The following is a 27,704-nucleotide window of genomic DNA, read 5'->3' on the forward strand; positions in this document are numbered from 1 at the left end:
GGGGGGGGGGGGGTGCAGAGCAAGTGTGTGCACCGCACAACCAAGTCGGTAATGCTCCCTCCGGACTGAGGTGTCTCAGCCGAGGCCTGTGGCATCAGGGACCCTGTAGGGACAGACATGCCAGGGGAGAGCCACAGAAAGGTAGGTAGGTAGATAGGTGTATGTACTAGTATGTATGTATGTATGTATCATCTATCCATCTATCATCTAGTATCTATTATCTATCTATCTATCTATCTATCTATCTATCTATCTATCTATCTATCATCTATGTATCTATCTATCACCTATGTATCTATCCATCTATCACCTATCTATCTAATCTATATCTATCCATCCATCTATCATCTATGTATCTATCATCTATCTATCTATCTACCTACCTATCCATCCATCTATCATCTATCTATCTTACTTTCCTCTCTGTTTCTCGTGCCCGAGCCCATGGCAGGCAAGCTGTCCCCAGCTGCTTCTCTAGTCGGCTTAAACTAGGCGAGTGGGGCTGGGACTTCAGGTCTGGGCCAGGTCTCGCGTCTGGCCTCCTTTCCTTTCCAGAAGACCTCCCAGAGTTGCAGCGGCCAATGTAGCCCGAGCAGATTGCTATAGGGCCAAGCAGCGGTCCCTTCCTTCTTGACTGCCAGGGTCCAGGCCTCCCCAGCCAGGTGCCTGAGGAGACCCCTCCCCCACGAGGCCAGGGTCACTGGCAGGGAAAGTGGGTTTCCCTGAGGTGGCTCTGGGTTTCCAGGAGATGGGGCTGGAGGGCCTGTCACTCGCCCTGCACCTGGGAGTCCACGGGGCGACCACACTGCACAGCAGGCAGCACTTAGACATTGGGGTTGTTTCTAGACATCATCGCACTGTGTCTTCCTGACTGTGGCGCGGGCTGGGCTGTATTAGTGGCTACGTTAACAGAGGAGCCGAGGCCCCGAAGAATAACGTGACTCATTCAAGGTCTAGGTCACCAGCTGGTCCAGGTAACCTCAAGACTCTGGCCTCTGACCGCAGGGCACCTCAATGGGCCTCCCTTCCGATGTGGGTCAGGAGTGAAAGCTGAAGGCACAGAGCCTGGGGACCGCAGAGAGCTGCATCTGTCCAGCCACACCAGGTCCCATTAGGGCAGACCCCACGAAGGCCACCTTGTCCTTGTCCCGGCCAGTCAGCCCTGCCTGAGGACAAGCACAGAAGGGCCCTTGCATCGAACTAGGGGAGGAGGTCCCGTGAGAGTGGGTAACGGTGTGCAGACAGGAGGCAGAAGCTCGAGTCCTCGGAGCACCACTAATATTGGTGTGACCTCGGACAGGTCACTGCACCTGACTCCGCAGATCCCTCGCCTGTAAAACGGGGCTACAGAGGGGTCTTCTAGGTGGATGAGAAGAACATGAGAAATGTTTGTGCCTGTGCTATGCACACTGTGGCACACGAGCCAAGGGGCGTCTCTGCCATTAGTAATGGGGACAGAGAGAGGAGGGCACACAAGATTTCCATCTTGAACAGGGACGTTTGCTTCTCTACTTGAGAAGCAAAACCCTTTGTAAACTGTGAGCTACTGTCCACAGCAAGGGAATTGTTAGGAGGCCCAACGTGAGTGATGGATCCATCACTGGGCGGGGCGAGCGCCGTCTCCGCAGATGCGTTCCTGTCCAGCGTGTGAGAATGGCCAGTGACCTTGCCTGTCCTCTGGCCGCTGAGCGGCGACTCTCCTGCAGGGCCCCCATGGCAGCTGCCTGGGCAAGGAAACGGGAACCAGCTCCTCAAGATCCCAAAGAAATGAATGGCAATGACAGGGGTAAAAATATCTGCGCGCTGAGCTCGCTCGCTCAGCGCCTTTCATCTAAGGATCGTTTAGGCTTAATTATAGAGCTCGGTGCTCATTGGGCTTTTGATTAATTTTCTTTTCAGCTTGAAGAGGGTGAGTGTAGTGGGTCTGCGTGTGCGTGCGTGTGTGTTTACATCTTTCTTTGCAACTCAGTTGGGAGCTGGCTCTGGCGGTGTTTAATTGTGTCCGCGGCTGTTCCATGTGCCAAGCAGAGCTGGCGAGGCCGTTGTTCACGCTGCCCCCGCCCCGAGGGCTGCTCCTGCCGGGATGAGGGATGTCAGGGCAGGGCCTCGCTCAGCTGGGGCCTCAGCTGCGCTGCTTGCTCCCTCCTCCTGCGCTTATGGTGCTTCAGGGATCCTAAGACCCCGAGAAACGGACTGCTCCTCGCTAATCGCCAGTGCTGCTGAGAGCTGCCGGGCCGCGCCCCCACGCTGCGCCCAGTGGGCATCTCCGGCCAGTCTCCCTGGGTTACACGGTTCTCGGCATAGAAATCAGTGTTCGCTTATTTTTAATACATTCACTTAGTAGATCGGGCGAGGCTGCATGGCTGCGTAGGAGCAAATGACTGGCTTTCTCCTTCGCTTCCCTCTCTTTTGTGCCCTCCTGGCAGGGAGCACCAGGGAGGCAGCTCAGGGCCTGGGCGAACAGGGGATTTGGAGCAAATGGCCCAGCTTGAACCTGCTCCTGACATTTTCTGTTTGTGTCAACGAGTAAGTCACTTAACGTCTGTGTATCTCAATGCAGTGTTTGTAAAATGGGGATGATAATAATGCTATTACACTCCTCCAAGATGGTCTAGGGGTGAGAAAATGCATATGGAAGCCTTTTGTAAAATATAAATCACAGTTCTTTTATTTTGCTGCTCAGAACATGACTTGACCTGTGAGATAACACGCCTAGCACCTGGACGGAGGGCGTCGTGAAACGACCTCGGATGGGACTGGAGAGGGGACCAGCCTCCAATCTCCCACATGCTGTGGACCAAAGCCATGACCCGGGAGGTAAAATGTGAGCTGCAAAGGGCCCGAGTTAAGAACTCAATTTCAAAACAGAGGCCACAGATCAAACTGATCAAAGGGAACCTGGAACATTCATTTTCTAACATAATTGTAACAAGGACCTCCCCTGTTCTTTAAAGGGTGGATCCAATCGTCTCCAGTGCTAAGAGGGTGATGGTTCAGGGTGGAGCCCAGAGCGGACGGTGGGGCTCAGGTAAGTGTGACTGTGCTGTGATCCGAGGTGTGAGAGGCCCAGGCCCTCCTCTGGGCTCTGCTGCCAAGTAGGGATGTGGCCCTGAGATGAGCTAATTTAACTGGACCTCAATTCCCTCGGGATCGTGGAATAAAAGCTCTCAAAGGTGAGTACAGTGAAGAACCTATGACTTAATGAAATGCTGTTTTCCAGACTGTGTGTGTGTGTGTGTGTGTGTGTGTGTGTAGAATCCAAATGTAATCCTAAGATCAGCCAACTAATCATGGCACTGAATGAGTCCCTTTAAAATGATGGCCTCTGCCGCAGGACCTGGGGCTCTTGGGGACACGCCTGATGGGAGCAGGGAGGGACCTGGAGGTGACTCCCTCTGGAGAGCCTTTCACTTCGCAATATCCTGACTGCGCTGAGGGGCATGATCGAGGCTCACAGACAGAAAAGGGTGTTTTCCTGTAAAACGGCGATCACTTTAAAATAATTGGCTGCAGGGCCCTAGCACATCCGCCAGGAGATTTCAGAATAGAGAGGCCCCGCTGCAGAGTTCACAGTATCACTGACAATGATCACAGTGTAGATTTGGTTATTGTCCAGGGCTTTATCTTTTATAAGTACTTTCCTATCTATTTCTCTCATTTTGTCATCACATAATTTTCAAGAAAACTGGCCTGGAGTCAATTCTTTTAAAATTCTGAAAAGTGTGCATTTTCAGCAGGAACCAGTCTTGCTAAGTGTGTGGTGCCTCGCTTTATAAAGACAGTGCACCCTTGGAAAAGTTATATCTGAATATAACTGTGTAAGTCACATCGTATTTGAGTGGGCAATGGGTATTTGAAAACAGAAATCTCCTATAAGATTGTGTAATATACATAATCCTTTCTTCTTCTTCTCTCTCTTTTTTTGTGTTGTTGTTTTTTTTACAATTTTTAAAGATCAGGTTTTCTTAAAGTAAGATGACATGGATTAGGTTCCAGGATCAGTGTCCACTCTCCAGAATCCCATATGGGTGGCATCTAATTCAACCAGAGGGACACACTGCTGTTTCCAATTCTCAGTGTGGACTACCAGCAGCTTTATATTTCAGCCACGGAGCTCTTTGGGGCTTCCTCCCCTAAACAAAACAAAGCATACCCAGGAAGCATGGAAAGGGACGGAGGAATCCAAATGGAACAGCGGAACTACTTCTAAGGGAACCGTCTCCGGTTTTCTGCAAGTCGCCGGTGGGTCGTCTGTGTGTGTTATAAATGGCTCAGCGTGCCATCAGTAATGAATCTAGGGGGCAGCTCGGGACCGAGGTGTGGGGTTCACACAGTGTCATTCAAAATGGATCTGTTAACCCTCTCCTGTAAGTGAGCACCATCCCTGGGACTAGAACCTGAAAGAAGTTCAGCTAAATTGCACTTTTAATAAAAGTCATAAAAAAGGCCCTCTTGGCTTTCCTGCTCCATCCTCAAACTCTGGCCGAAGACACATCCCTGGAGCCAACCACAGGGCTGTCATAATTGCTCTGAACCTCAACTCTCTCACCAGGCCCACATGTCCATCCATCAAGCCCACAGCAGCATTGTAGGACTTTTAAAATCATCCTACATGGGGGAGGGGCTTGAAAAAGGCACCATATTTATATATCATAGTTCATGATTGGGAATAAAGGGAAAAGCTCTTTGGGGGGGTGATATAAGCTAGAAGAGCTGGAAAAATCCTTATTATAAAAATTAGAAACTCTTTAAAAAGTTTGATATTGGCCTGACCAAAGGAAATACGGTTTCTCATATTTATTGCTTCATGTGAGTAGCTCAGATTTTCATTAAAGAGCTCGAAGTTAAGGCTTAGGAAGTACATCTCACAAAGGCCCAGCAGTTAAAGTTGAGCTTCTGTGAAATCGAGCGGAAAGAATCGAATATATAAGCACAGTGCTTGCTTTGTGCTCCATGCACACGTCAGGAACTTCCGGACCCTGGCACACAAGGTCCAAATCATTCAGAAACTAAAACAACAAACAAACAGGACTGGAATAAGAAAATGCTATTCTTATTTGCTGAAATGTTCTTGAAGCCCTCCATGGATTCTTGGCTTTTACACATTATCTTTTTGTAAAGTTAGGACTAGTAACGGGAACAGAACAAGCAGCTATAAACAAAAATCACAATTCAGGTTTCACTGAGAACATGGCGAAGGCCCCGAATATCATAGTGACTGCAGAGCACAGAAATGACCTATCCAAACGCTGTGATTAAGGGTGCTCCGAATAATCACTTTTTGGAAGGAGGTAGGTAGATGGAACCATTGAGAGTCACCATCGGTTAGTTCACATCAGCACCTTGGACAGCTCCCAGGACTCCCTCTCAGACTAGAGCAAATGTCAACATACCTGCAGTTTCTAAGTGTTCCTTTCATTCCAGTGAGTCTATGGATGATCAGATAACCAACTAATAAATGCACAAGGATTCATTTGTAATAATAACTTATTCCTTCCTCTCCCCACCGCCCATTCTCCTCCACACCCCCCTCCACTCCACCCCCTCCCCCAGCCCCCTCCCATCCGACAGCGGACTGTCTGTCTTACAAACGCCTGGTGTGGATGTGTCACTTCCACTTCTAACTGGTTGGGAAGCAGCATTTGCCACAGGCACTGTTTAGTTTCGTTTCCATTCCCTGCATCTCACAGGAAAATGGTCAATAGTTTGGATAAAAGAATCATCCTGGTCAGCTCCAAATAAAATATGGCTCCTTGCATGGTGTTCACAGCAAGTCTGTTGAAGCAGTGATTTCTTTATTCCTAAGAGGAAGAGATTTTCCCTAAGGGTTATGGTTCTACCACCCAAGGAGCAGCTCTGCTCTTCACAGGTGGCTGCAAAGGCGGGCAAACCGGGAGGTCTGCTTTGGCTCAGAAATTCAGTTTGGCTCCTGCCATCCCTGGCAACCCCACTGCGTGTCTCCACCACGGGTGCTCCACATACTTTCAGGCCAGTCGGCTTCTACTTAGGAGGGATCACAACCAGAGGTGGCCCCCGCTTGGGCCGCCACATGAGGACCTGGGCATCATTGGCGTTGGGTTTCACTAGTGCATTGGGGGGGATGGGTTCCATCCGGCTCAGGATCCGGGGCTGCTCCTGCTGAGTCCTGCCCACCAGCCGGGCCCGTTGCCCCAAGAGCTGAAGAGGGTCCACCTCAATGTCCACCCTCATCCTCCACTTAATGGTCTGCAGAATGATCTTCTCCTTTGTGGTTGTGTTCATGGCTACCAGCCAGGTGGTGAAACTTTGGTCCCTCTTGATCCTGGTGAGCAGTGGCACGTTGCTGTCGCTCACGGGCACTGCCCATGTCACACTGGGGTAGAAGTTGTCGTTCATGCTGACGGAGAACCTGGACATCTTGTTGGTGGGGCCGACCAGGGTCACCGTTTCTGTGGTGTTCCCGTACCAAGGGTAGCTCACCCCATCTGAGTCACTGATGGCTTTTACTCTCCCTTCCCTCAAGTCAGGCAGCTCCCAGCTCGACCTGGCAAAGCAGAAGAGATGCACAGAAAGGAAGAGGCTGAATGAATTTTTCAAAAGCTGGAGAGGTGCCCACCACTTCCTAACACAGCCAACTTGGGCAAAATGGAAAGTTCAGAGGGGAATTCAGATAAAAAAGTTCCATGCTGTGCTGTTTCATGATTAAATAGGAACAAATGAAAACAAAACAAAAATTAAAAAGCAACACCAAAACAAGTTAAATAAAGCCATAGCTGGTCCAACTGGAAGCAGAAAACTCAAATAGGCATTTGTGAGACCCACAAGGAGGCATCGACTATTAGGGATGGTGGAATTATAACCAAGTGTGTAAGGAATTCACTGTAAAACCCACTTTCTTGGGAATTATGAGTGTGTGAGGTTTGTTTGTTGGGAAGAGGTGCTGGTTAAGGTTTGATGTACTTGGAAGGAACTATTAGGTTGTAAGAGGGCAAAAGGTGGCAAAGTGAAAGGTTACATCAATTCTTAGGAAATCCCAGTAGTGGAATTTCTACTCAACAAAGAAGGTTGTTTAAGCCCCAGTCACTGGCCAACCCAACTTAGAAAATATAGACATAGAACCTGGTGACACAAGGAGTTAAGCATCACCTCTGGAACCACCTCAATATGAACGCTGTGTGAAGGCTGGCAGACAAAGTCTCTCAGAGCGATTCTCTCACTGGCTTCACGTCCAGTCTGGAAGTCTAATTGCTTCGTTTAGCAAATTTGCCATCTGGGCATTTTGCTACTCTTCCTGGCTGTCCCCAACCTTGTACAGAAGGAAGGAAGAGGACATGTGCCCAACTCTTAGCCCATGTCTCTCTCCCCTGCCATGGACTCATTACCAACACATCACCATCACCACCACCACCACCATCACCACTGTCACCGTCACCATTATTACTATCATCACCATCATCACCACCACCACCACCACCACCACCACCATCACCACTGTCACCATCACTATTATTACCATCACCATCACTACTACCATTATCACCATCATCACCATCATCACCACCACCACCACCACCACCACCATCGTCACCACTGTCACCATCACCATTATTACCATCATCATCACTACCACCATTATCACCATCATCACCATTATCAACACCATTATTATAATCACCATCACCACCATCATCATCACCATCATCATCATGATCACCATCATTACTGTCATCAGCAGCAGCATCACTATCGCGATCATCATCATCATCACCAACATCATTACCATTATCACCACCATCATAGCTGGCACTTATTGAGCACTTGCTCTATTCCAACCACTGTGCTAAGTGCCATTGCGATCATCATCACCATCATCACCAACTTCATTACCATCATCACCACCATCATCATAGCTGGCACTTTTTGAGCACTTGCTCTATTCCAACCACTGTGCTAAGTGCTTTATGTTTTCTTAGTCCATGCTTAAAATATACTGCAAGATAAATGAATTTTTATTTCCATTTTAGATGTAAGAGGATGGAGGCACTTCAAATTCTAGACGGGCCAAACCAAACTCGCCTTGTTCACGGTAAAGTGGGCCCTTTCCCCATTTCTGCTGCAGGGGTGGCCCAGTGCTAACTGTCTTCCAGGGTCAGAGGTGAGGCCATCTTTGGCTTCTCCTATACCCTCTCCTGGACTGCCACACCTACTGCATCACCACATCCTGTGAATCTTGCTCCATAAATGATGCTTGAATTTATCTCCTTTTCTGCATCCAACTCTCACTGCCCTCAGCATCTCTGACCTGGTCTATGGTAACGGTCTCTAACTGGTCTCTCAGAGATGCAGATCTGATTGTGCCCTTTCTATGTCTAAAACCCTCCAAAGGCTCCTCTACCTGGGCACCACTGGCTTCACCCACAGCATAAAATTCAAGTTCATCAATAGGACATAAGTGGCTCTCAAGGTCTGGCCTCTTCATCCCCACACACTATTCTGTTTCTCACCTCTTCCCCTTTGCTCATGCTCCGCCCTCTGCCCACACCATTTCCTCCCTCCTAGTCTCATTGTACCTAACTACTCTTCCTCTGAGAATCACTGAATGTGTCACCTCCGCCAGGAAGCCCTCTCTTCCATGCTCCTAGGGATGTATTCAGACCTTCACAGGCCCCGATTAGAATGATCTGTTTTTGTGTCTGTCTTTCTCTTTAGGTTATGATTGCCTTCAGGCTTGGAACTGTGACTTATTTTTGAATCACTGGTGTCTAGCACATTGCTGATAATAATAGATCTTAATAAATCTCCACCAAAGGAATAAGTAAATATTTGACTGGAATCATTTTCATGCCTCTATGCCTGTAGCCTGGTAGAACTTGTATACAACAAAGCACTTTACCACAGGTTTACACTTTATATGTTCACTCACCTTAAAAAACAACAGCACACTAGCATCTACTATTCACTTAGGGCAGGGGTCCTCAAACTACGGCCCGCGGGCCACATGCAAATACAAATACTGTATTTTTTTCCGTTTTGTTTTTTTACTTCAAAATAAGATATGTGCAGTGTGCATAGGAATTTGTTCATAGTTTTTTTAAAACTATAGTCCGGCCCTCCAACGGTCTGAGGGACAGTGAACTGGGCCCCTGTTTAAAAAGTTTGAGGACCCCTGACTTAGGGTCTACTATTAGAACAGCTCCATGCCTAACGCTGAAGGTTATGTGTGCTTAAGGGGGAGGGGGAGGAGCCCTGGGCCTTCTCCGTGCAGCACCAGCAGCACCTGTCGGAGGCAGGGACCAGCGTACGCTGTTCACACAAGCAAAGGCTCCTCTGAGCGAAACGGGCTGAGAAGCAGCTGGGCCCTCCTACGTCCGAGCGACGACAGGGGCCAGTGAAGCGGTGTGTGCAGGTGCTCGGAAGCGCTAACACGCCGGGCCAATGTGAGTTATGATCTCGTCCCTCCTTCTCGAGAACCACAGCCTCTTCTCCTCGCTGTGATAAGCACAGTGTTTGCGTTTTAGACAATCAGCCATTGACCCAGCACTCACAGCTAATGGACTCGCCAATGGAGCTAATAATGAAAACATCGATTACTGCGACCTTCACGCTTCCTGCGTCTCTTTTATAAAAGAAAGAGGCAAATCTCAAACAAGCTCGTGTGAAGCATTTCATTCAAATAAGTGGGCCCTGGGTGAAGGTCCAGGTGCCACCAGACCGGCCAGGTCTCCAGTGCCCACCGGGCACAGCCACTCTCTGAAGAGCCCACTTGGCTCCCCAAAGCCCTGTGGTCACTGAGGAGATGGGAGCCGGCGTTCTGGAAGGCAGGGCCCGGGCAGGTGTGGGATGGGAGCAGGGGGATCACACACGGAAGGTGCCCACAGACCTCCCAGGGAGGCTCGGAGATTCGTGATGGAGCTCCCCCGCCCAGGTGACAGGAGTCCCTGCCTCGTCCCTCACGTAGAGGGGCTGGGACACCCACTCGGGTGACTTCTGGCTGTGCCCCTCCACACTGAGTGACAGGACCTGGGGCTAAGAGGACCAGAGCCCCTCCTTCCAGACCACACTCTGGGGACCTGAGGCCTCAGTATTCCCACCCAAGTGGCCCCAAGCTCACAGTGACGGAGTCCCCACTTGGGGATGTGGAAAGTTAGGTTACGGGAACACCACACTGAGGACCAGGCTGAGGAGAGCAGTGTGCCCATGTGCCAGCCAGTGCCACTCGACATGGCACACCCACCGCCCCACACTGTTCTGTCTCCCAAGCCCCTCCAGGAAGGAGCTGGAAATAAGCCCGGGTGGGAGGTAAGAGAGGGGAGCGGATGGAGACCCCCTCAAGGGCAGGTGCGGGGAGAGGGCTGTGCTGGGAGGTGGGGGCGGCAGGGGCGTGTCACCTGACGAGTCACGAAGCCACAGCCTCTGGGTGGCCTGTCCACCCACGCGGATGCCAATCCCAGCCCCGGCACTGGCCCGGGTCCTGATTCTCAGATGGTTTGCACCAAAATTACAGAGTAAGTTTAAAATTAGGTTTTCCTCCTGCTGCACTGTGTATGTCAGACTCGGAAGCCTGTGACTACCACCTCCCACCGCCCCTCCGCCCCCTCCTTCCGACCACATCCTTTCCTGACTGCGTGTGAGACACTTTCCCACAGCAGAAAGGCCCTGTTCAGGGTTTTAAAGAGCCTCCGTGTGTGGAGGGCCCGGGCTGGGCCTCCCTCGTCGGGTCCTCCTGTTCTGCTTGGACTGGTCCCCTGGCGACACCTTCTCGTTATGGGCTCCGCCTTCAGGGTCAGAGTTCAGGTCCTCTCGGTGGGCTGTCAGAGGCCCCGCTGGCTGGCTCCCACAGACAGCCCTGAGGTCTCGAGTGGGTGATGTCTGAGCTTCCTGGAACAAAGCGGCTCCCCCAACAGAGCTGCGGGCCAGGAGCCCCAACACGTCCTCACACAGGCCTGTGGCTGCTGTGCTGACCGCAGGGGCCTGTGCTGGGCGCCCCTCAAGTCCACAGCCTCCCTGAGGTGCCGGGTCAGAGGGCCTCCGAGGGGTCAGACTCCAGCCTTTGTCTTCTCCATCCACGTGGCTGCCCTGGCCCCAGGCACGCCTTCTCTCCAGGCCACCGAATGGTCTTGCTGGGCCTCCGTCCACGCTGCCCAGCCTGGCCCCACAAGCCAGGAAAGTGATCGTTAAGAACGTAAATCAGATCACGAGGCATCTCTCTGAGACCCCCACGCTGGCCTCTGAGCACTTTCAACACCAGGGTGCACCCCGACCTTCTCTTCCTGGAGCAGGACCAGCGCCTCGCACCTCTGGTGGGTCCCTGCAGGATATCGGGTCCTCCCCTCTCCAGTCCCCGCCTGCGCTGCACAGATCCTTGTGGCTCAGCTGTTGATCAAGACACAGCTGCTTTTTGGGGGCTGAATCCAATGCTCCCATGGCGACGACGGATGTGAACATGGACGCGCCAGGCCCCTGCTCCCAGCTGCCAGTGCTTCTGCCTCCTCTTCCAGGAGCTCAAAGTTTCCACCAAATAACGCCTGGGAGGGAGGGCAAAGGGTGGGGAAGGGTCAGGTCCAAGACGCCAGGCAGAGGGGCAGACGCGGGCACGGAGAGGCTGAGGCGGGACTGGCATGGCCCAACACACAGACACATGTGCACTCAGAGTTCACTGTTTTCGCTAACCTCCCAGTGTGTGCTCACAGGCCACAGGCCCCTGCACAGAGGAGCAGCAGCTAAGCTGGGCAGCTCGGTGTGTGTTATGTCCTGGGGGCCGTCCAGCTCAGCACACAGCGGGGTGCCGCCTGCAGGGGTGGAGGCGCACACAGAGGGGAGCACAGAGGTCACCTGGTGCAGCCAAACCAGGCAGCAGATGGGAGCCTCCAGGACACTGGTTGGGGGATGCCCCTCGCGGTCGCCCAGGTAAGCACTCGGCACTTAGGGGTCACCCCGTGGCTCACACTGTCCTGGTGAAGGGCCTTCGCAGCTGATGACAGGTGCAGCCGCTAGGCTGAGAGGGGTGAAGTCGCTTGCCTGTACCCCCGGCTGTAAGTGGCGAGGGTGGGAATCAGCCCAGGAGAAACCCACGACCTTCCCCTAAACTGGGTGCCTCCCCCAGGACCATGTGGTGTTTTCTGTTTTAGAATTTCATCATCTGCACTCCTGACACTTGATTAATTCCTTTAAAACATAATTCCTGAAGCCCTGGGTCCGAGACACTGAGGCTGAGGGGACACAGCTGCATGACGGGGTCATGACTGAGGCAGGCGAGGTGAGGAGTGGCCCTCGGCCTGAGGAAGCTCCGGGCGCTGGGGCGGCGGAGGCACTTGCTCCCGCGTGTTTTATGTTTTTGATGGTGGTGTCCCTGGGCTGTTCTCCCATCTCCTCCAGAGAGCCCTGTGTCAGGAGTCAGCCCCCAGCGAGCAGTCGGGCGGGGGCGCTTTGAGTGGGTTCCGCGGCCGCTGTCAGTCGACTCCATCAAACGCTCGGGGACTGGCTCTGGCCCCTGGATGGGTCGCCTCTGCTCAGGGGACTCTGGCGTCGGCCTGAGCGCCAGCGGGGAGCTGGCCCGCAGCAGAGGCCTCTGGAACCTCCTGCTCTTTAGATGTTGGGTTGAATCAGGCACTTAGGACTCTCCCGCTGCCCGGGCTGTCGAAGCTGCGTGGGCACTGATGTGGATTCAGAGGAGCATCAGCAGCGCACCCACACGCTTGTCCCTGGCACTGAGCTCACTGGGCGGGGCAGAGGGCACTGGGCGGAAGCCCCAGGTCCACGTGGTGGGCGCCAGGCAGCGGCACGCTGTGCCCGGCTGTGAGGTGGAGGCCCCGTGGAGCACTGTGCAGGCTCCTGAGAAGCATGTGCAACATCAGGTGATAGGCCCATTGCGATTTCCAGGCTTCAGCAGTGGCCAAGCGCTCTCCACCCCGGGACCCTCGATGAAGGGCACCTGGCCATTCCGCCGCTGACTTGCACGGCTGTGGGCTGTGGGGCTTTCCCACGGTGCCCAGCCCCCGGGGGCGGGGGTAGAGGAGGCAGGCCCGGATTAGTCTGGGTTGGGTTTTGCTGGGTTGGTGGCCTTCCCAGGTCACTTCCCACCATCAGCAGAATAAAACCCAAACCCCTAACTTGCTTCCCTGGCGCGTCCTCCTCTGGCCTCTGATTCCCCCAGCTTCACCCCACACCACACTCCCCTGTGCTCTCAGCACTCAGTCCCCACCAGGTTCAACCGGAGAGGCCGGTGGAAAGCCAGCCGGAAGCTGGCCATGACAGCCTCCTGCAGAAGTAGTGCCCCTCCTGCCCTCCCAGGCCCTACAACTTTCTTCCCAGTGTCCCCTTTCTGACCCAGTGCTCTGTGTGGGTTGAACGACGTCCACATGGAAACTGGGAACCAGAAAGCCCTCTCCGCAGGCGCCACTGTCCAGGGCCCCAAGCTCACGCCCACGGGAAGACGCCACTTTCTAAGGCAGGACCCCACCCACCTGCCCACCCACCCTGGACAGGCAGACCAACACCAGCCCGGAACCCGACCCCATACTCCACAGGAAGACGGGGCTCAAAAAGGCCAAGTCGCGGGGCAGGAGGTGCTATGAACCCAAAGAGGAGGCCACTTCCCTGAGGACAAGGGGCTGAGACCACCCAAGGTTACGGTTAAGCTTGTCCTTTCATGGCTGCGACTTGCCCACCGAAGGCTATGCAGTCCCAGCAGAATCAACAGTGAAGAAAAGCCACCTCGGGGACATGGCTCATTCACAATCAGTCCCATGGTTTGTCAAGCCATGTGCCTGGCACTGTCCTGGGTGCAGGGGACACCAGGCTCAGAAGCTAAGGTCCTTGCCCGTGGGAAATGGTGACATGATTCGGGAGCACCACCCACCCACACTTGAACCCGCCCACCCTGGACAGGCAGACCAACGCCAGCCCGGACCCCGACCCCGTACTCCACAGGAAGACGGGGCTGAAAAAGGCCAAGTCTCGGGGCAGGAGGTGCTATGAGCCCAAGGAGGAGGCCACTTCCCTGAGGACAATGGGCTGAGACCACCCAAGGCCACGGTTAAGCTTGTCCTTTCATGGCTGCGACTTGCCCACCGAAGGCTATGCAGTCCCAGCAGAATCAACAGTGAAGAAAAGCCACCTCGGGGACATGGCTCATTCACAATCAGTCCCATGGTTTGTCAAGCCATGTGCCTGGCACTGTCCTGGGTGCAGGGGACACCAGGCTCAGAAGCTAAGGTCCTTGCCCGTGGGAAATGGTGACATGATTCGGGAGCACAGACTGAGGGGCGGGTCACTTCAACCTGACGTGGATTTGGGGACAGATACACGGCATCGTGGGCCAGCAGGCGAAGCGCCTGGCCAGCTCGAGGGAGGAGGATGGTGACCACAGAGACGTTGCCTGGCATCTTCACGCGTATTCACTCAGTGACCCTCACAAGCACCGGTGAGGAGGGAACTAGCGCTGTCCTCAGCTTAAGCGGAAGGAGCCGAGGTCTGGGGAGGGAAGAAACGAGCAGTGGGTTTTGCGGGATCTGATCACAGGCCACGGGCTCCTGAGCAGAATCCTGGGCGAAGAATGAGGAGCGAGGAGGAAGCGGCATGGCTGACGGCGCCGGGTGTGGTGTGGGCACAAAGGAAGAGGAAGTGTCTCGCATCACCTGGACGTAAAGTCCGGCCAAGATCCAGGGGTGAGGAGGCAGAAGGGGGGGTGGTGGCCTCGGCGACTCCCCCTGGCTGTGTGGCTGGGTTGGTGCAGGAGGTGGGGTCTCAGGTGTAATCCTTTGTGGGTCCCAGCTCCTCCAGTTGCCATGGAGACACTCACCAAGTGGTGACAACGGACGGGAAAAAAGCCCCGGCCAAATTCCGGCTCAGCCTTCACATTTCACCACGTGCCCTCTTCTAAATGCCCTCTTCGTCCTCACTGTCATCGATGGAGAAGGTGCCGGGCTCTTTCTTTTAGACAAGGCGGCCGATGCTCGGCCAGGCCTGAGTGAGCGTCTCAAGGCCCGAAGTTAGGACGTGATGGAACCTGGTCTGGCAGGAACCTCCCTCCACATCCTGTTTGTTTCCCACCACAGGCTCCCGACCCTGTGAGCAGGATGGCGGAGGAGCGAGGAAACTCGGTGGTTAACACGGCTGAGCTAGCATTTTTCTGTATCCAGAGTCTATTTTTCTCAAGAATTTTCCAGAACTTGGCTCTCTGGGGAAATGATCTATCCAGACTGCCCGTGACTGACTCGGCAAACACGAGCCAGAAATAGTTAGCTAATGAGTTACCCTCAGTGCGATTATCCCTGCCAACGGGGCACCCACGGAGGTGGAGAATAAAAGCCGGGGAGTGTCCCTCCGGTGGCGGGGCCCAGCCTGCTCCCCCCACCCCTCAGGGAGCCAGGCCGGCTGCTGGGGTGCGGTTTAAAGGGACCCCTCCAGGTGGTCGGTGCTCTCCCTCCCTCCGTCTCCCCCTGCTGAGCCGAGTGAGTCCTGGGGCCTCCTCTCTCCCGGGACCTCTCACCTGGGACTCAGTCCTGCTTCTCGCCTCGCTCTGCCTGCTGGGCATCGCTTCCTCGAGCTGTTCTTGCCTCCGAGGCAGACCTAGGTTCTCCCCTGCTCTGCGCTCCTCCCAGCCTTGCCCCCTCCCCCCCGCCACCCCAGAAATCCCGTCCTGACCCTCAGGACCCCCGGATGAATTCTGGGCACGAACCCAGCTCTTACTTTAAGTCCAAGTGCTCCAAACACAGTCCCTGAAATGTGGGGCCGTCTAATCAGTGTGGGTGACATAGTGACAGGGAAAGAGGCCTCAGGAATGCCATCCCGAAACACATTTTTGATGAATGAAGGCGTGGGAAACTTGAACTCTCCAACAACGCCCATTTTACAGACGCACGCTGGACCGCACCCGGGTGCATGGCGGTCACGGGCACCGGGAGAAATGCCGAGGACCGTAATTCTGGTTTCCAGGCAGGTATTCCAAGTCGCTCCCCGCCCACTACTCTTCCCACGAGAACAGGGGCTGACGGGGCATTGTTGCCTGTTAGTGCCTTTTCCCCTGAGACGGAAACATCAGTGCCCTAACCTGCCAGCCCTGTACGACCCGGAGCTCACAGACCCCCGTTAAAGCGGCGGCTCCCTTCTCCACAGGCTGTTACCCATGGGGAAAGGCGCTAAGAGACCGAACCTGTGCCCCTTTACGGAGGACCAGCTCGCAGAGGAGGGCGTGCCCAGGCGATTCCTTGCAGAACGGAAGAGCCTGAGCAGCGGAGGCTTCTCTGGGCCCGAACTGAAGGCAGGCGGGCAGGCCGCGTGCAAAGTGCTCCTTATTTTCTTTTTTTTAAGAAATAACAAAACGGGCAGATGTGGACTGGGCACTGGAGGCAAGGCCGGCGTCCTAATGGGCTGGGATGCCTCATAGAGCTGCTTCCGGGGGAACAGCCTAGTCCCGGGCCAGCACTGTGCACAGGGGCGCGGGGGACAGGGCACATGGGGAGTGTGAAGGAGTGCGTGTGCATGCGTGCGTGTGTGTGTATGTCTGCATGCGTGTGCGTGAGTGTGCGCACCTGCATGTGTTGCGTCCATGCTGCATGGAGCCAGTGGTCTGGGAAGCGGGAGGTGGGAAGCACTGAATGCGACCCTGCAGAGGCCATCGAAGGGAGACTGTGCCTAGGACATCACCGGTGCCCACAGCCAAGAGGAAAGTGCGACAAATAAAAAGCAGGGACTAGGCGGGGCCAGTAAGTCAAGTGGGTCCGGGGCGCAGGGCGATGGGACAGAAGCAGAAGGCCACCACATGCCCGGAGGACGGTGTCCTGTGGTCCCTACCGGAACCTGTGTTCACAGCCCGTGGCCGTACCACCGGCAGAGGGCTGCAGGGGACACTCCCAGTCGGACCTGCACTGCCCCGGCCACTCTGCACCGGGCTGACGTGAGCTGTGGACTCAGATGTCCCATCTGTGCTTGACTTAGAGGCAGGCATGCAGGAGTGTCCTCGGTGCGGGACAGGGTGGCCTGTGTGGATCCCAGTGGAGGGAGCTCTGGGAGCAGCGGGGACAGCGGACACGAGGCAGCATCCCTCTCCTCGCTCCTGGGGCTGGAGGTGAGCAGACCAGGAACCATTTTGGGGGTGATGCTCCACCAGCAGGCAGAGCGGGGTCAGGTGCAGAGTCCCGAGGCCCAGTGACAGGAGGCACAGAGGTGACGGACAGCAAAGGCAGCGGCTGCAGACCTCGCTGCGACCCTGCTGGGAGGAGCCGGCCCTGGGCCCTGAGCCGCGTCTCCACAGGCGTCTCCAGCCCACGGTCCCTCTGGAGCTGCCCCTGGATTGTGGGTTAGCACAAATGCGGGCGAGCGTCTCAACAACATAACCATAGGTTTCCGGCTTAAAACGACATCTGGTACGAACATACTGTCTGTCTCTGAGAAACCCAAACTGCCAGCGAGGTTTCATCCCCGGGGCTGTGACGCGTGGGAAACCCAAGTTGGGGTCTCCGACTCCCCGGGGGGCCTCTGAGCTGTCATTACCCCGGAGCCACTGCTGGGGCGGGCGGTGCCGGTCTGGCGGCCCTCGGAGATCCCTGCCTACCTCTCTCCCCACGGAGACGACTTGAAGGAAACTCGCCCCATAGTGGCCCTTCCTGTCCCTCCATGAGCAGACACGTGACCTGGGGCGCCCTAGCCACGCTGTGCCTCAGTTTCCTCGCCCAAGATGGGACGAAGGACAAGAACGTCGCATGTCCTGAAGTCATTGGAGACTGGCCCCGACATCTCACCCGCCACTCCTCACCCAGGTGGCCTTCCTCCCGAACACCCACTGTGAGAGGCCTGTCTGCACCCCTCCGCACCCCGACTGGGCCACAGGAAGCCAGCCTGGTTGCCAGGGAGACCAGGAGAAGCTGACGAGCTGTCCTCAGAGGGGCTGGTCACTGGCCCTGACCCAGGGCACGAAGTCCTGGCTGCGCAGCGCCCTCCGCACAGCGGGTGCCCTGCGTCCGGCAGTCGGAGACGGGGTCTCTCTCACTCTGCCTTCGGGCACTAGGCATTATCTTTCTCCCCGTGGCTGAGCTGACACATGTGGTGAGCGGTCACCGGCTTCTCCCCGCACCGGGCCTAGGGCCCGGCTCACAGGGACCTCCCTGCCTGCTTTCCGTTGCCGATGCGGTGAACCCACCGCCATGCACACTGGCTGGGGACTCGGCCGGAATCGGTCACTTCGGACGCCATGAGGCTTGGAACCGAGCCTCACAGAGAAAGCTGTGGGGTCCCCAGTTTGGGGGGTTGGAGCAGGTGGCCCCACCTAGACCCTAGGCTGGGGTCCCTCGTGTGGCAGAGCTGCGGTGGCTGAGCATATGGGGCCTGTGAGGACTGAGGCAGAGGCTGGAATGGGACCGCGGGGTTCGGGACGGGCAGAGCCCAGCCCCCTCTGCACATGAGCCTGGGAATCAGGAAGCTGTGGGGAGGGCATGGACTGTTGCAGTCAGGCTGGGGCGGGCCCGGGCCGAGGGTCCCGCTGTGAGGAGCAGGGACCAGCGTGAATAGTCAGCCCTTCTGACGAGCGAACCCAGAGGTGGAGGCCTCTGTGTGAAGACACTGCGGGCCTGCAGATAGGTGCCCTGACCCCAGAAACGCTGGCTCAGGCCTGACCCTTCTCTGTCACATGTCCCCCGGATCAAGCCACCGTGAGGTCCAGGTGTCCGGCTCTGCCCCAGGGCTGTGCCTGGCTGTGCCTCTGTTGTTTTCTGTAACCAGGAGACCCTGGATTTAGGGGCTTGGCTAGAAATAGGGACGCTCTCCAAACCCATGGGCAGGAATAGGAAGGGTGGGACACCCCGGTCTCGCGTTTGTACTCTGCACCCCAACTAATGAGCCTCCACTTTCAGGGCCTGGCTGTCTGGTCAGGTCAAGACGCTTGATATGAAGAGTGTCCCCAACGTAGAGCGAAAGCTAGCATCTCAGACATGCCCAAGGCTGCCTGTCAGGGGCCGGGCAGTTACCACCAGCAAGGACACCCTGGCGGACACCCCTGCTACACCCACGGTCTGCCCGGAAATGTAACACGCCTCTCGCTTTGGTTACAAGTAACTGGGAGTATCGCTCCTCTTTGGCCAGCTGAAGTGGGGGAGAAGTTCCTGACCCAGGATGCCTCTGCACGGGACTTGCGAGGGGCGCGGTGAAGGCGACATCAACGTTTACAGCCCAGTTCCTGGTGCGGAACAGGCCTCGGTCAGGCACAGTGTTGTCTCACTTCCTGCAATATTTAAAGTCTAAGCGCCAGGGGCGTCTTCCCGAAGGCTATTCATTCCCCGCGTTCCCATCTCTGTTGCCCTCTGGCTAAATGTCCTCCAGGTCACTGTGATTTCACCCAAGAGAATATCAATTGCGTTCAGCAGGTTGCACAATCCGGGTTCTCAGAGCCCGGATCAATGCCAGGATCCATGACTCAGCTCGGCTGCCCGGCTGTCCTGCAGTCTCGTCTCCGGAAGCAGCCGGGTCTCGTAGGTGCTGCTGCTTCTGTGTCAGTTCCTGGGGCAGCTCGCCATGGCCTGCCCTTCCCTTCGGCCTGGTCGGACCCACCTTCCGCCTGGATTTATGGGGATTCACTTTGATTCACTTACCACTTTTCTGTTCCATTCGTTCTCAGAACCCCAGACACACATCAGAGAGGCTGAGAGTAATGAATGTCGGTGCAAGCCCAAAGCAGGGCTCTATGAGTCCAGCCCATCCCTTCTCTTCTGATCTTCACCTCTTTCTCCAAATGATAAACAAGCACTAAACTCCTAAAATCAGGCTTTTAGGCCAACAGTCTGAAAAAGCCCAGGAGAGAACCCTCTGGAGCGAGCATGTCAAACTCACAGGCTAATACGGACCAAATAAACGAGGCATGTGGCCCGCAGGCCGAGAGTTTGACATGCTTGCTCTGGAGCCTGGGAGGGTGCCTTCCCTGAGAGCCGCCCTCCAACGCTTCTGGACCAGCTCCGATGAGACAGGCATGGAGCAAAGGCCTGGAGGGAATGTGTGCTTTGGGGTTTCACTGGTGAAGCACAGAATACACACTTGCTCCCCATCCAGCCTCACATATAGATGCCCCACAGTCCAAGGAGTGGCCAGGAGACACTGGGTGCTCTGTTACCCCAGGAGGCAGGTGCTGTCCAGGCTCTCAAACCTGGACGGCCGGGTACCAGGGGCCTGACCACCCCCGATTCCCTGAGTGCTCCCCACATGCCGGGCCCCAGACCAAGCCCTCTATAGTCACCTCATTTCACCTTCGAAGCCATCCCAGGAAGTACATACTACAGTAACCCCCATTTACAGATGTGGAAACTGAGTCCCAGAGAGGTTATATCATTGACCCAAAGTCATATCACTAGTAAATGCCAGAGCTGGGATATGAGCCCCAGGCATTAGCCTCTAAAGCAGCGGTTCTCAACCTGTGGGTCGCGACCCCTTTGGCGGTCGAATGACCCTTTCACAGGGGTCGCCTAATACCATCCTGCATATCAGATATTTACATTACGATTCATAACAGTAGCAACATTACAGTTATGAAGTAGCAACGAAAATAATTTTATGGTTGGGTCACAACATGAGGAACTGTATTTAAAGGGCCAGAAGGTTGAGAGCCACTGCCTAAAGACTATATTCTTAGAAAACCCACTTAAGTGCACTGCTAAATTGGCTTAAGTTAGAGAGATGAGAGGTAAAAAAAAAAAAAGTTTTCTAATTAAAAACGAAGACTATAGCAACTGCCACCTTTTGGAAAAGACTGGATGTTGAAGCCAGAAGGTCCCAGGGTCTATGTCATTGCTGTGGTCTCTTCAGGACACAGAGGGAGGTGTCAAAGGTAGAAAAGTGAGTTTTTACCTCCTTCAAACTGTGCCTTCTGCTCAGCTCCTAGCAGTCTAGAGACTACCGTATGGGGGAAACGGAGGCAGCCAGCAGTCAGCAGCCACACCCTCGTTTCATCTCCACAACATCCCTGTGAGTAGGTGCTCAACCCCCACCTTGCGAGCAGAGCAGCAGGAGAGGGAGGCAGCCAGCTGGCAGCACGCACCTGTGGTTGTCGCAGACTAGAGGTTACTGTGTGGAGCCAACACGCCGGCATCCTGCCATTTGATAAAAACCACCTGTGGAACTGGCTTTGCTAGCAGAAGCTTTAGCAATCAAGGACTAGAAATGCATCTATATATATAAAAGGCTAAGCAACCATCCAACCGTCCGACCAGCTGGTAGCTATGATATGCACTGACCACCAGGGGGCAGATGCTAAACACAGGAGCTGCTGAGCTGTGGTGACTTGGCAGCGGTGGCTCTTGGGTGATGCACCCTGGAACCAGAGAGGAGGGAGCCCGATTCTGGGGTGCGTCACCTGAGAACCGCCCTTTCGCAATCTGGGATCCCTTGGGGGATGTCGGAGAGCTGGTTTTGGCCTGATCCCCAAAAGCCAAGCCCCACCTGCCAGAGACAGCCTTCGAGCTGTGGCACTTTCCCCAGGTGCAGCTGGCTGGGGAAGGGCCGTGGGAGGTTGGCTCCAGGGCATGTCCAGCCCGTCTCACCCAGTCCCACCCCGCCAGCCACCTTCTAATTAATGTCCTTTCAATGTGCACGAATCTGTGCACCGGGGCACAGGAACTGAAGGACATGTGGACACTGAGACACAGGTGTGCCTCATTTTGTCACCCTAATTATACCTGCTAACAGGAGCCAAGCTTTTCTTCTCCGCATTTCAACTCTCTCAGGTCCTCCCTTTCAGTTATCTATCCGATCTGTTCCTCATTACTTTATCGGCGCCTCCTTCTCTTACTGTGCTCCTCCCTCCCTTCTCCTTCACTCCAGGAGCGAGGACTGGAGCAGAGGAAGGAAGCAAAGGGCCGTGACAGAGTCGCCAGGGGCTGGAGCCTGGACGACCGACAGCCAGCGGGGGGCTGGTCCTGCACGGGCACCCAGGAGCTGTGCGGCCTCGGACGCGGCCACACCTCTCTGCACCCAGTGCGGATAAGCAGGGGGTCAGCACTTGTGCTCATGTCCATCGCGACAGCTCACGGGGCTGATGTAAGGAAAACGCTTGCTCAATTGTGAAAAGCTACACACATGAACCTCTGTCGGTAACAGCGGGAGGCCAGAGGGGAGCATCTCAGCTGAATCCTACCACCAGCATGTGAGCCAGGAGGCCTGGTCCCTGGGACTGTCCACCCACTGCCCTGAGAGAAAACCGGCTCAGGGCTGAGGGGCTGAGGGCCTGAGGGGCAGTGGCCGAGGCAGGACCACCTTCCCTGTGGCAGACCCACAGATGCAGCGAGCATCCTCTGGCTGCTTAGCCGATAAACAATAATGACTAAGTCTGTGTGGTGGGGGATGATGGGTATCTTGGGAGCCATCACTGATGGGCCTCTCTTAGACGCATTTAAAGATCTCAACATCAGAACTGCAGACGGAGCTGGAATGAAGTAATGGGGGGCGGGGAGCAGTTTCATGGGAGGAAAATACACCAAAGCCAGGCACCTGTGGAGGGGACACACTGTGAAGGCTGGTGGGGCACTGGCTTTCGTGGGAGCAGGAACATGGGACACCTGCTCAGCCAGGCGAGTCCAGGCTCCGCCCCCCCAACCCCCGGGATATGAGTGTGTGTGGGGGGAGGCCCAGCTGCAGCAGTGGGGCTCAAGGTCCCTGCCTGGATTGCTCCTGGGTCTACGGACCTAGAGCACCCCGTGTACTGTTAGACCATCAGGAAAGCCAGCATTCGGCATAAGCTCTGCAGTTCTCCTCCTGCTGTCAACTTCGCCAATTCCAAACTCAGAGGAGGCACATTGCATGGATGAAGGCCTCGGGCCGAGTGGCCCTTCTGTTTTCCAACGCACGCTATCTCTGAGGGCCACATAACTAACTCATCACTGGAAAAGGATAAATGGGCTTGAGAAGCCAGCTCCGCTGAACAAACAATGCACTGATCAAACCATCGAGCGCCCTTTCCCACAGGAAGCGCGTGGGACCGCTGCAGATCCTCTGGCTGCTTAGCCGATAAACAATAATGACTAAGTCTGTGTGGTGGGGGATGATGGGTATCTTGGGAGCCATCACTGATGGGCCTCTCTTAGACGCATTTAAAGATCTCAACATCAGAACTGCAGACGGAGCTGGAATGAAGTAATGGGGGGGCGGGGAGCAGTTTCATGGGAGGAAAATACACCAAAGCCGGCCACCTGCGGAAAGGACACGCTGTGAAGGCTGGTGGGGCACTGGCTTTCGTGGGAGCAGGAACATGGGACACCTGCTCAGCCAGGCGAGTCCAGGCTCCGCCCCCCCAACCCCCGGGATATGAGTGTGTGTGGGGGGAGGCCCAGCTGCAGCAGTGGGGCTCAAGGTCCCTGCCTGGATTGCTCCTGGGTCTACGGACCTAGAGCACCCCGTGTACTGTTAGACCATCAGGAAAGCCAGCATTCGGCATAAGCTCTGCAGTTCTCCTGCTGTCAACTTCGCCAATTCCAAACTCAGAGGAGGCACATTGCATGGATGAAGGCCTCGGGCCGAGTGGCCCTTCTGTTTTCCAACGCACGCTATCTCTGAGGGCCACATAACTAACTCATCACTGGAAAAGGATAAATGGGCTTGAGAAGCCAGCTCCGCTGAACAAACAATGCACTGAGCAAACCATCGAGCGCCTTTTCCCACAGGAAGCGTGGGACCGCTGCAGGCACGGATGTGGGAGCATCTGGAAAAGCCCCAAGTGTGATGCTTTCCCTGGCCCCTCTCCCGTGCCCACAGTCCCGGCTCCTGGCTTCGGCTTGTCTCTTCCCGTCCGAATGGAAACCTCTTTCTTGGGGATACAGATGGACAACTTTCGTCCTCCTGCCAAGTCCTGTTGCTCCTCCCGCTGCACTTTCTCCTGCACTATCTCCTACACCCACACACCCGTCACGGCAGTTCAGGTCCCTGTCATCTTGTATGTGGCCTCTCCTTATGCCAGGGGTGGGCAACCTTTTTGTGAGTGCGTGCCAAAACCAGCAAAATCTCTGACTCAAAATTCTTCCCCGTGCCAGCCCTAATTTTTTGAGAACATGTTACGCCTACTTGATATCTCTTAAGGTGTACGTATGTGAAGAACCTTGAAGAAATAATAAAATTCATTCAAGCGACAAAAACATAGTATATGATGATGAAAAATACATTTATTTTTTAATGTATACATGTACACTGATAGTCCGACAGAAAACTTTATGGCTCCGTTCGATATTATCAGTGGGACTTTTGCTGCTGCATCACTGATGACAGAGATTTTACATCAGGTTTATATTTCGTGACCTTCAGAGATATGCACGAGCTACTACTTTCATCCGTCAGGCTACTCCTATTACGAGACTTAACAAAATTCATCACTGAGAACAAAGATTCATAATTGTAAATGGAAGATTATAAGAGAGGGTTTCGCGTGCCAGCAAAAGTTACTGGCGTGCCATGTTTGGCACGCGTGCCAGGGGTTGCCCACCCCTGCTTTACGCCAATTCATTCCAGAAACTACTGCCAAACAGCTCCTTAAACACAGCCCTGACCATGGCACCCCATGCTCAGCAGCCTTCCACGGCTCCCACTGCCGTCGACGGTAAGGACAACTCACAAACCTGATATTCAGTTGCCTCCTGCTACCTCTTCCTCTAATCCTACTGATCACACTGCACCCTCTGCTTAGACCACCTGGAGGCTATGCTGTCCAGTGTCTGCTACCGAGATCCTCGTCAACCCTCAGGGCCCATCCCAAACATCACCTCTGCCGGGAAGCGCTTGCTCGATGCTACCTGAGCACCTCTTTCTGGTCCGGGCATGTACACTCTGCATTCCAGTAGTTTCTGTGCTTAAATGTCCCTCATACCAGAACTTATCGCCTTTCTGGCTCTCACTTCGCACAGCAGGTGAAGCGCGCCAGGAGAGGGAACTTACTTGACTTGCAGGAAGCGGAGCACAGACAGCAGGCCACCTGCTGGGCCAGGTATGGAATGCACTGCTTCCTTTCTGCTTCCACATAATCAGTCAGGTCAGAAAAGACCAAAGGCTATACAGGATGGTGAGAGCGACCGTGACGTCCGATATTTGCACACACACTGTCATTTAACAACTCTGCGAGTTATGCGGTGGTTCTCAATGGGGGGGGGGAGGGGAAAGGGGGGGCACAATTCTGCCCCAGGAGACACTGGGCGATGTCTGGGACACGCCTGGTTGTCACACCGGGAGATGTCACTGGCATCTAGTGGGCAGAGCCTGGCACGCTGCTAAATGTGCTGCAATGCCCAGGCCAGCCCCGCCGCCTCTTCCAGCAAAGAATTAACTGTCTGGGCCAAAATGTCAATAGTGCTGCTGCTGAGAAGCCCCGAATGAATGTAAAAGCCACTATTAACCCCATGACTCAGATGAAGAAACTGAGGCCCAAACAAGGCAGGTGGCCATTTAATGGCAGAAATGGGCCCAAACCCCAGGTTCCCTGAGTCCCGTGCTCTTCCTCTCAGCCTGTGTCCCTCTGCACACCTGACACCTCGCAGCTCAGAAGCCCCAGACAGATCCGACCGGCGGTGCTATTATGAAACCCGGCAGATGTCCCGGTGACACGGATGTGGGTCCAGGTAGGACGACCACCCCCTGCTGGGCCAGGGTGCTTTCCCTCCAAACCCAACGAAACAGTGGGAGGCGATGCCTGGAGCCCGGGGCAGGGCAGACTGTTGCAGGAGGGAAGCAGCCCGCCCGCCATGCTGGGAAGGGCGTCTGGACAGGAACAGCCCCCCCTCCTGCCCCCCCCCCCCGAAGTGGGTAATTGAACCCTCCTGAGAGACGGTGGCTTGGCTGACACCAACCAGTGTCAAGGTCGGTCTCCTTCCTCACAGCACTGTGCTGAGGCCAGGAAGGGGCCCCAGGAGAGCGCTATCCGCTGACGGGAACACTGTGCTGGGAAGTCCACACCAGGCCTCAGTCCCTGAACTCCCCAGAGCAGAGGGGCCGCCGGCTGAGGAGGGGCGGGGCTTGGCAGACTGATGCCCTTCTTCTTGAGCATTTGAGTCCCTGTCCCTACACCCACCCTCCGCCGGAGAGGCTGGCTGGTGGGGCTGAGGAAGCCGGAGGCGAGGAAGGGACCTGGCACTTCTAGTACCTGAGGGGCAGCCTGGGGCTCCTGTGGTTGACGGAGAGATGGGCACCGGACAGACTGGGCTCAGTGAGGAAGAACGGGGACAACTGAATAAAGTGCATGAGTTCCCTGGGGCCCGGGGAGGCTGGGTGACCTAGCGATGCTGAGCGAGCTCCTAATGGATCGTGCAGTCTGTGTGTCCGATGGGAACCAGGCTGTGAGCTGTGCTCACGCAGGGCCTGGTTCTGACCTCGGCACAGGGCTGTCTGGACGGGAGATGCCACCTGGAAAAGCCCGCTGCCCCGGAGCAGATGAGGTCACCAGCAGCAGGGACCTGGGCCTACGCCGCAGTGACAGGCTCACGCGTGTCACTCTCGCTCTGACGCCACCTGAGAAAGACGCCTGCTTCCACCAGGCCGGAAACCAGGAAGGCCACGCCCGCTCGCCTGCGTCCAATTCTGTCCAATTGTTAACATTTGCTCACAGGTGCCTGTACTGTAAGAGCCGGCTATGAGGACTGGCACGCAGCAGCCGTGCAAAACCTACAATTAAGTGTGACGTCATTACTGTCGTGTGACACGGGGACTGCGCAGTTTGCACGGATAACTGGACGGTGACGGTGTCCCGGCTCTCACTGTTACACCCCCAGCACTCGGTGTGAGGACTGTGACACACAGTCGACCCACCCGGCCTGGGCTCATACCTGTCGCTGCAGGTGATGGTGTGACTGTGGCCACGTCACTGAACTTCCTGCTGCAGCTCCTCATCGGTCCAATGGGAGCATACGGCCACGATGTAGGGGAACTACTGAGGATTAAATGAGATGTTGGCATGTAACAGGTGTGTGCACAGGGAGTGGCCTTCCCCGCATCCCACCATAAGGTGAGGTGGCAGGGGAGGTGTCCCTCGCCCCATGATTCTGCACTTGTTGTCAAACTGTTCTGCCCCTCGTGTTGGGATGAAGGCGCCATGTTCCAAAGCCGCTTGCTCCCAGCGTTTTCTGTGAAGGAGCCACTGTGAAAGCCTCCCTATACTGCACCAGCTATGTCAGTGGTCGGCAAATGGCGCTCGGCAAACCACGGCTCGCGAGCCACATGCGGCTCTTTGGCCCCTTGAGTGTGGCTCTTCCACAAAATACTGGCTCTTCCACAAAATGCCGACTTCTGCACATGGGCCACGAAGTTTCAATTGCACTGTACGCGCGCGCCCGCACGCGGTATTTTGTGGAAGAGCCACACTCAAGGGGCCAAAGAGCTGCATGTGGCTCTCGAGCTGCGGTTTGCCGACCATGGAGCTATGTGAGCCGGTCCGGGCGTTGCCGCCCAAAGGTTGTCAGATAAGCGGCGGCCTGAGCTGCAACGCCTGCTCCCGGGTGTGATGACACGGGCCCCTGGAATCTGCTGGCTTCCCTCGGTGACCGGGGACAGAAGCAGTCGGAGCAGTTTGCAGGGCTGCCCACTGTCCCGTCTGTGCCCTCGGGGGCCGGGGACAGCCTCTAGGGCCGGGCTGAGGTCACCAGCAGAGCTGGGAATTTGGTGGCAGCCCTGGGGGATATCGTGGGCTCTTTATCAAGTCAGGATCTTGCTGGGACGAGGGGCGCTGCTGGCTCCGGAAAGGACAAAGAGGCCCTCTCCCTCACTCTTCCTTTGGGAGC

The 27,704-nt window shown here is 55.5% G+C and overlaps 1 protein-coding gene and 1 long non-coding RNA gene across 3 annotated transcripts in view; one reads left to right on the top strand and one right to left on the bottom strand.

The window, feature by feature from the left end:
* LOC106723763 overlaps positions 1-3,177 on the top strand; it is an 11,544-nt gene extending 8,367 nt beyond the window's left edge. The window contains exons 1-3 of one of the 2 annotated variants that reach the window (XR_001359478.1): positions 1,628-1,786; positions 2,684-2,817; positions 2,955-3,177. This is a non-coding gene — a long non-coding RNA (uncharacterized LOC106723763). Of the gene's footprint in view, positions 1-1,627; positions 1,787-2,683; positions 2,818-2,954 lie in introns of those variants that run through there. The other variant, XR_001359479.1, reaches the window with a different exon arrangement.
* Positions 1-27,704, bottom strand: part of FAM78B (family with sequence similarity 78, member B) — a 51,485-nt gene that overhangs the window by 7,017 nt on the left and 16,764 nt on the right. Inside the window, exon 2 of the mRNA XM_005880495.2 lies at positions 5,589-6,523. Within this exon, the coding sequence (XP_005880557.1) occupies positions 6,001-6,523 (523 nt within the window). The 3' untranslated portion in view covers positions 5,589-6,000. The remainder of the gene's footprint in view (positions 1-5,588; positions 6,524-27,704) is intronic.

The sequence above is a fragment of the Myotis brandtii genome, unplaced genomic scaffold (genome assembly GCF_000412655.1).
Source record: "Myotis brandtii unplaced genomic scaffold, ASM41265v1 scaffold64, whole genome shotgun sequence".
In the NCBI taxonomy this organism is placed as follows: domain Eukaryota; kingdom Metazoa; phylum Chordata; class Mammalia; order Chiroptera; family Vespertilionidae; genus Myotis; species Myotis brandtii.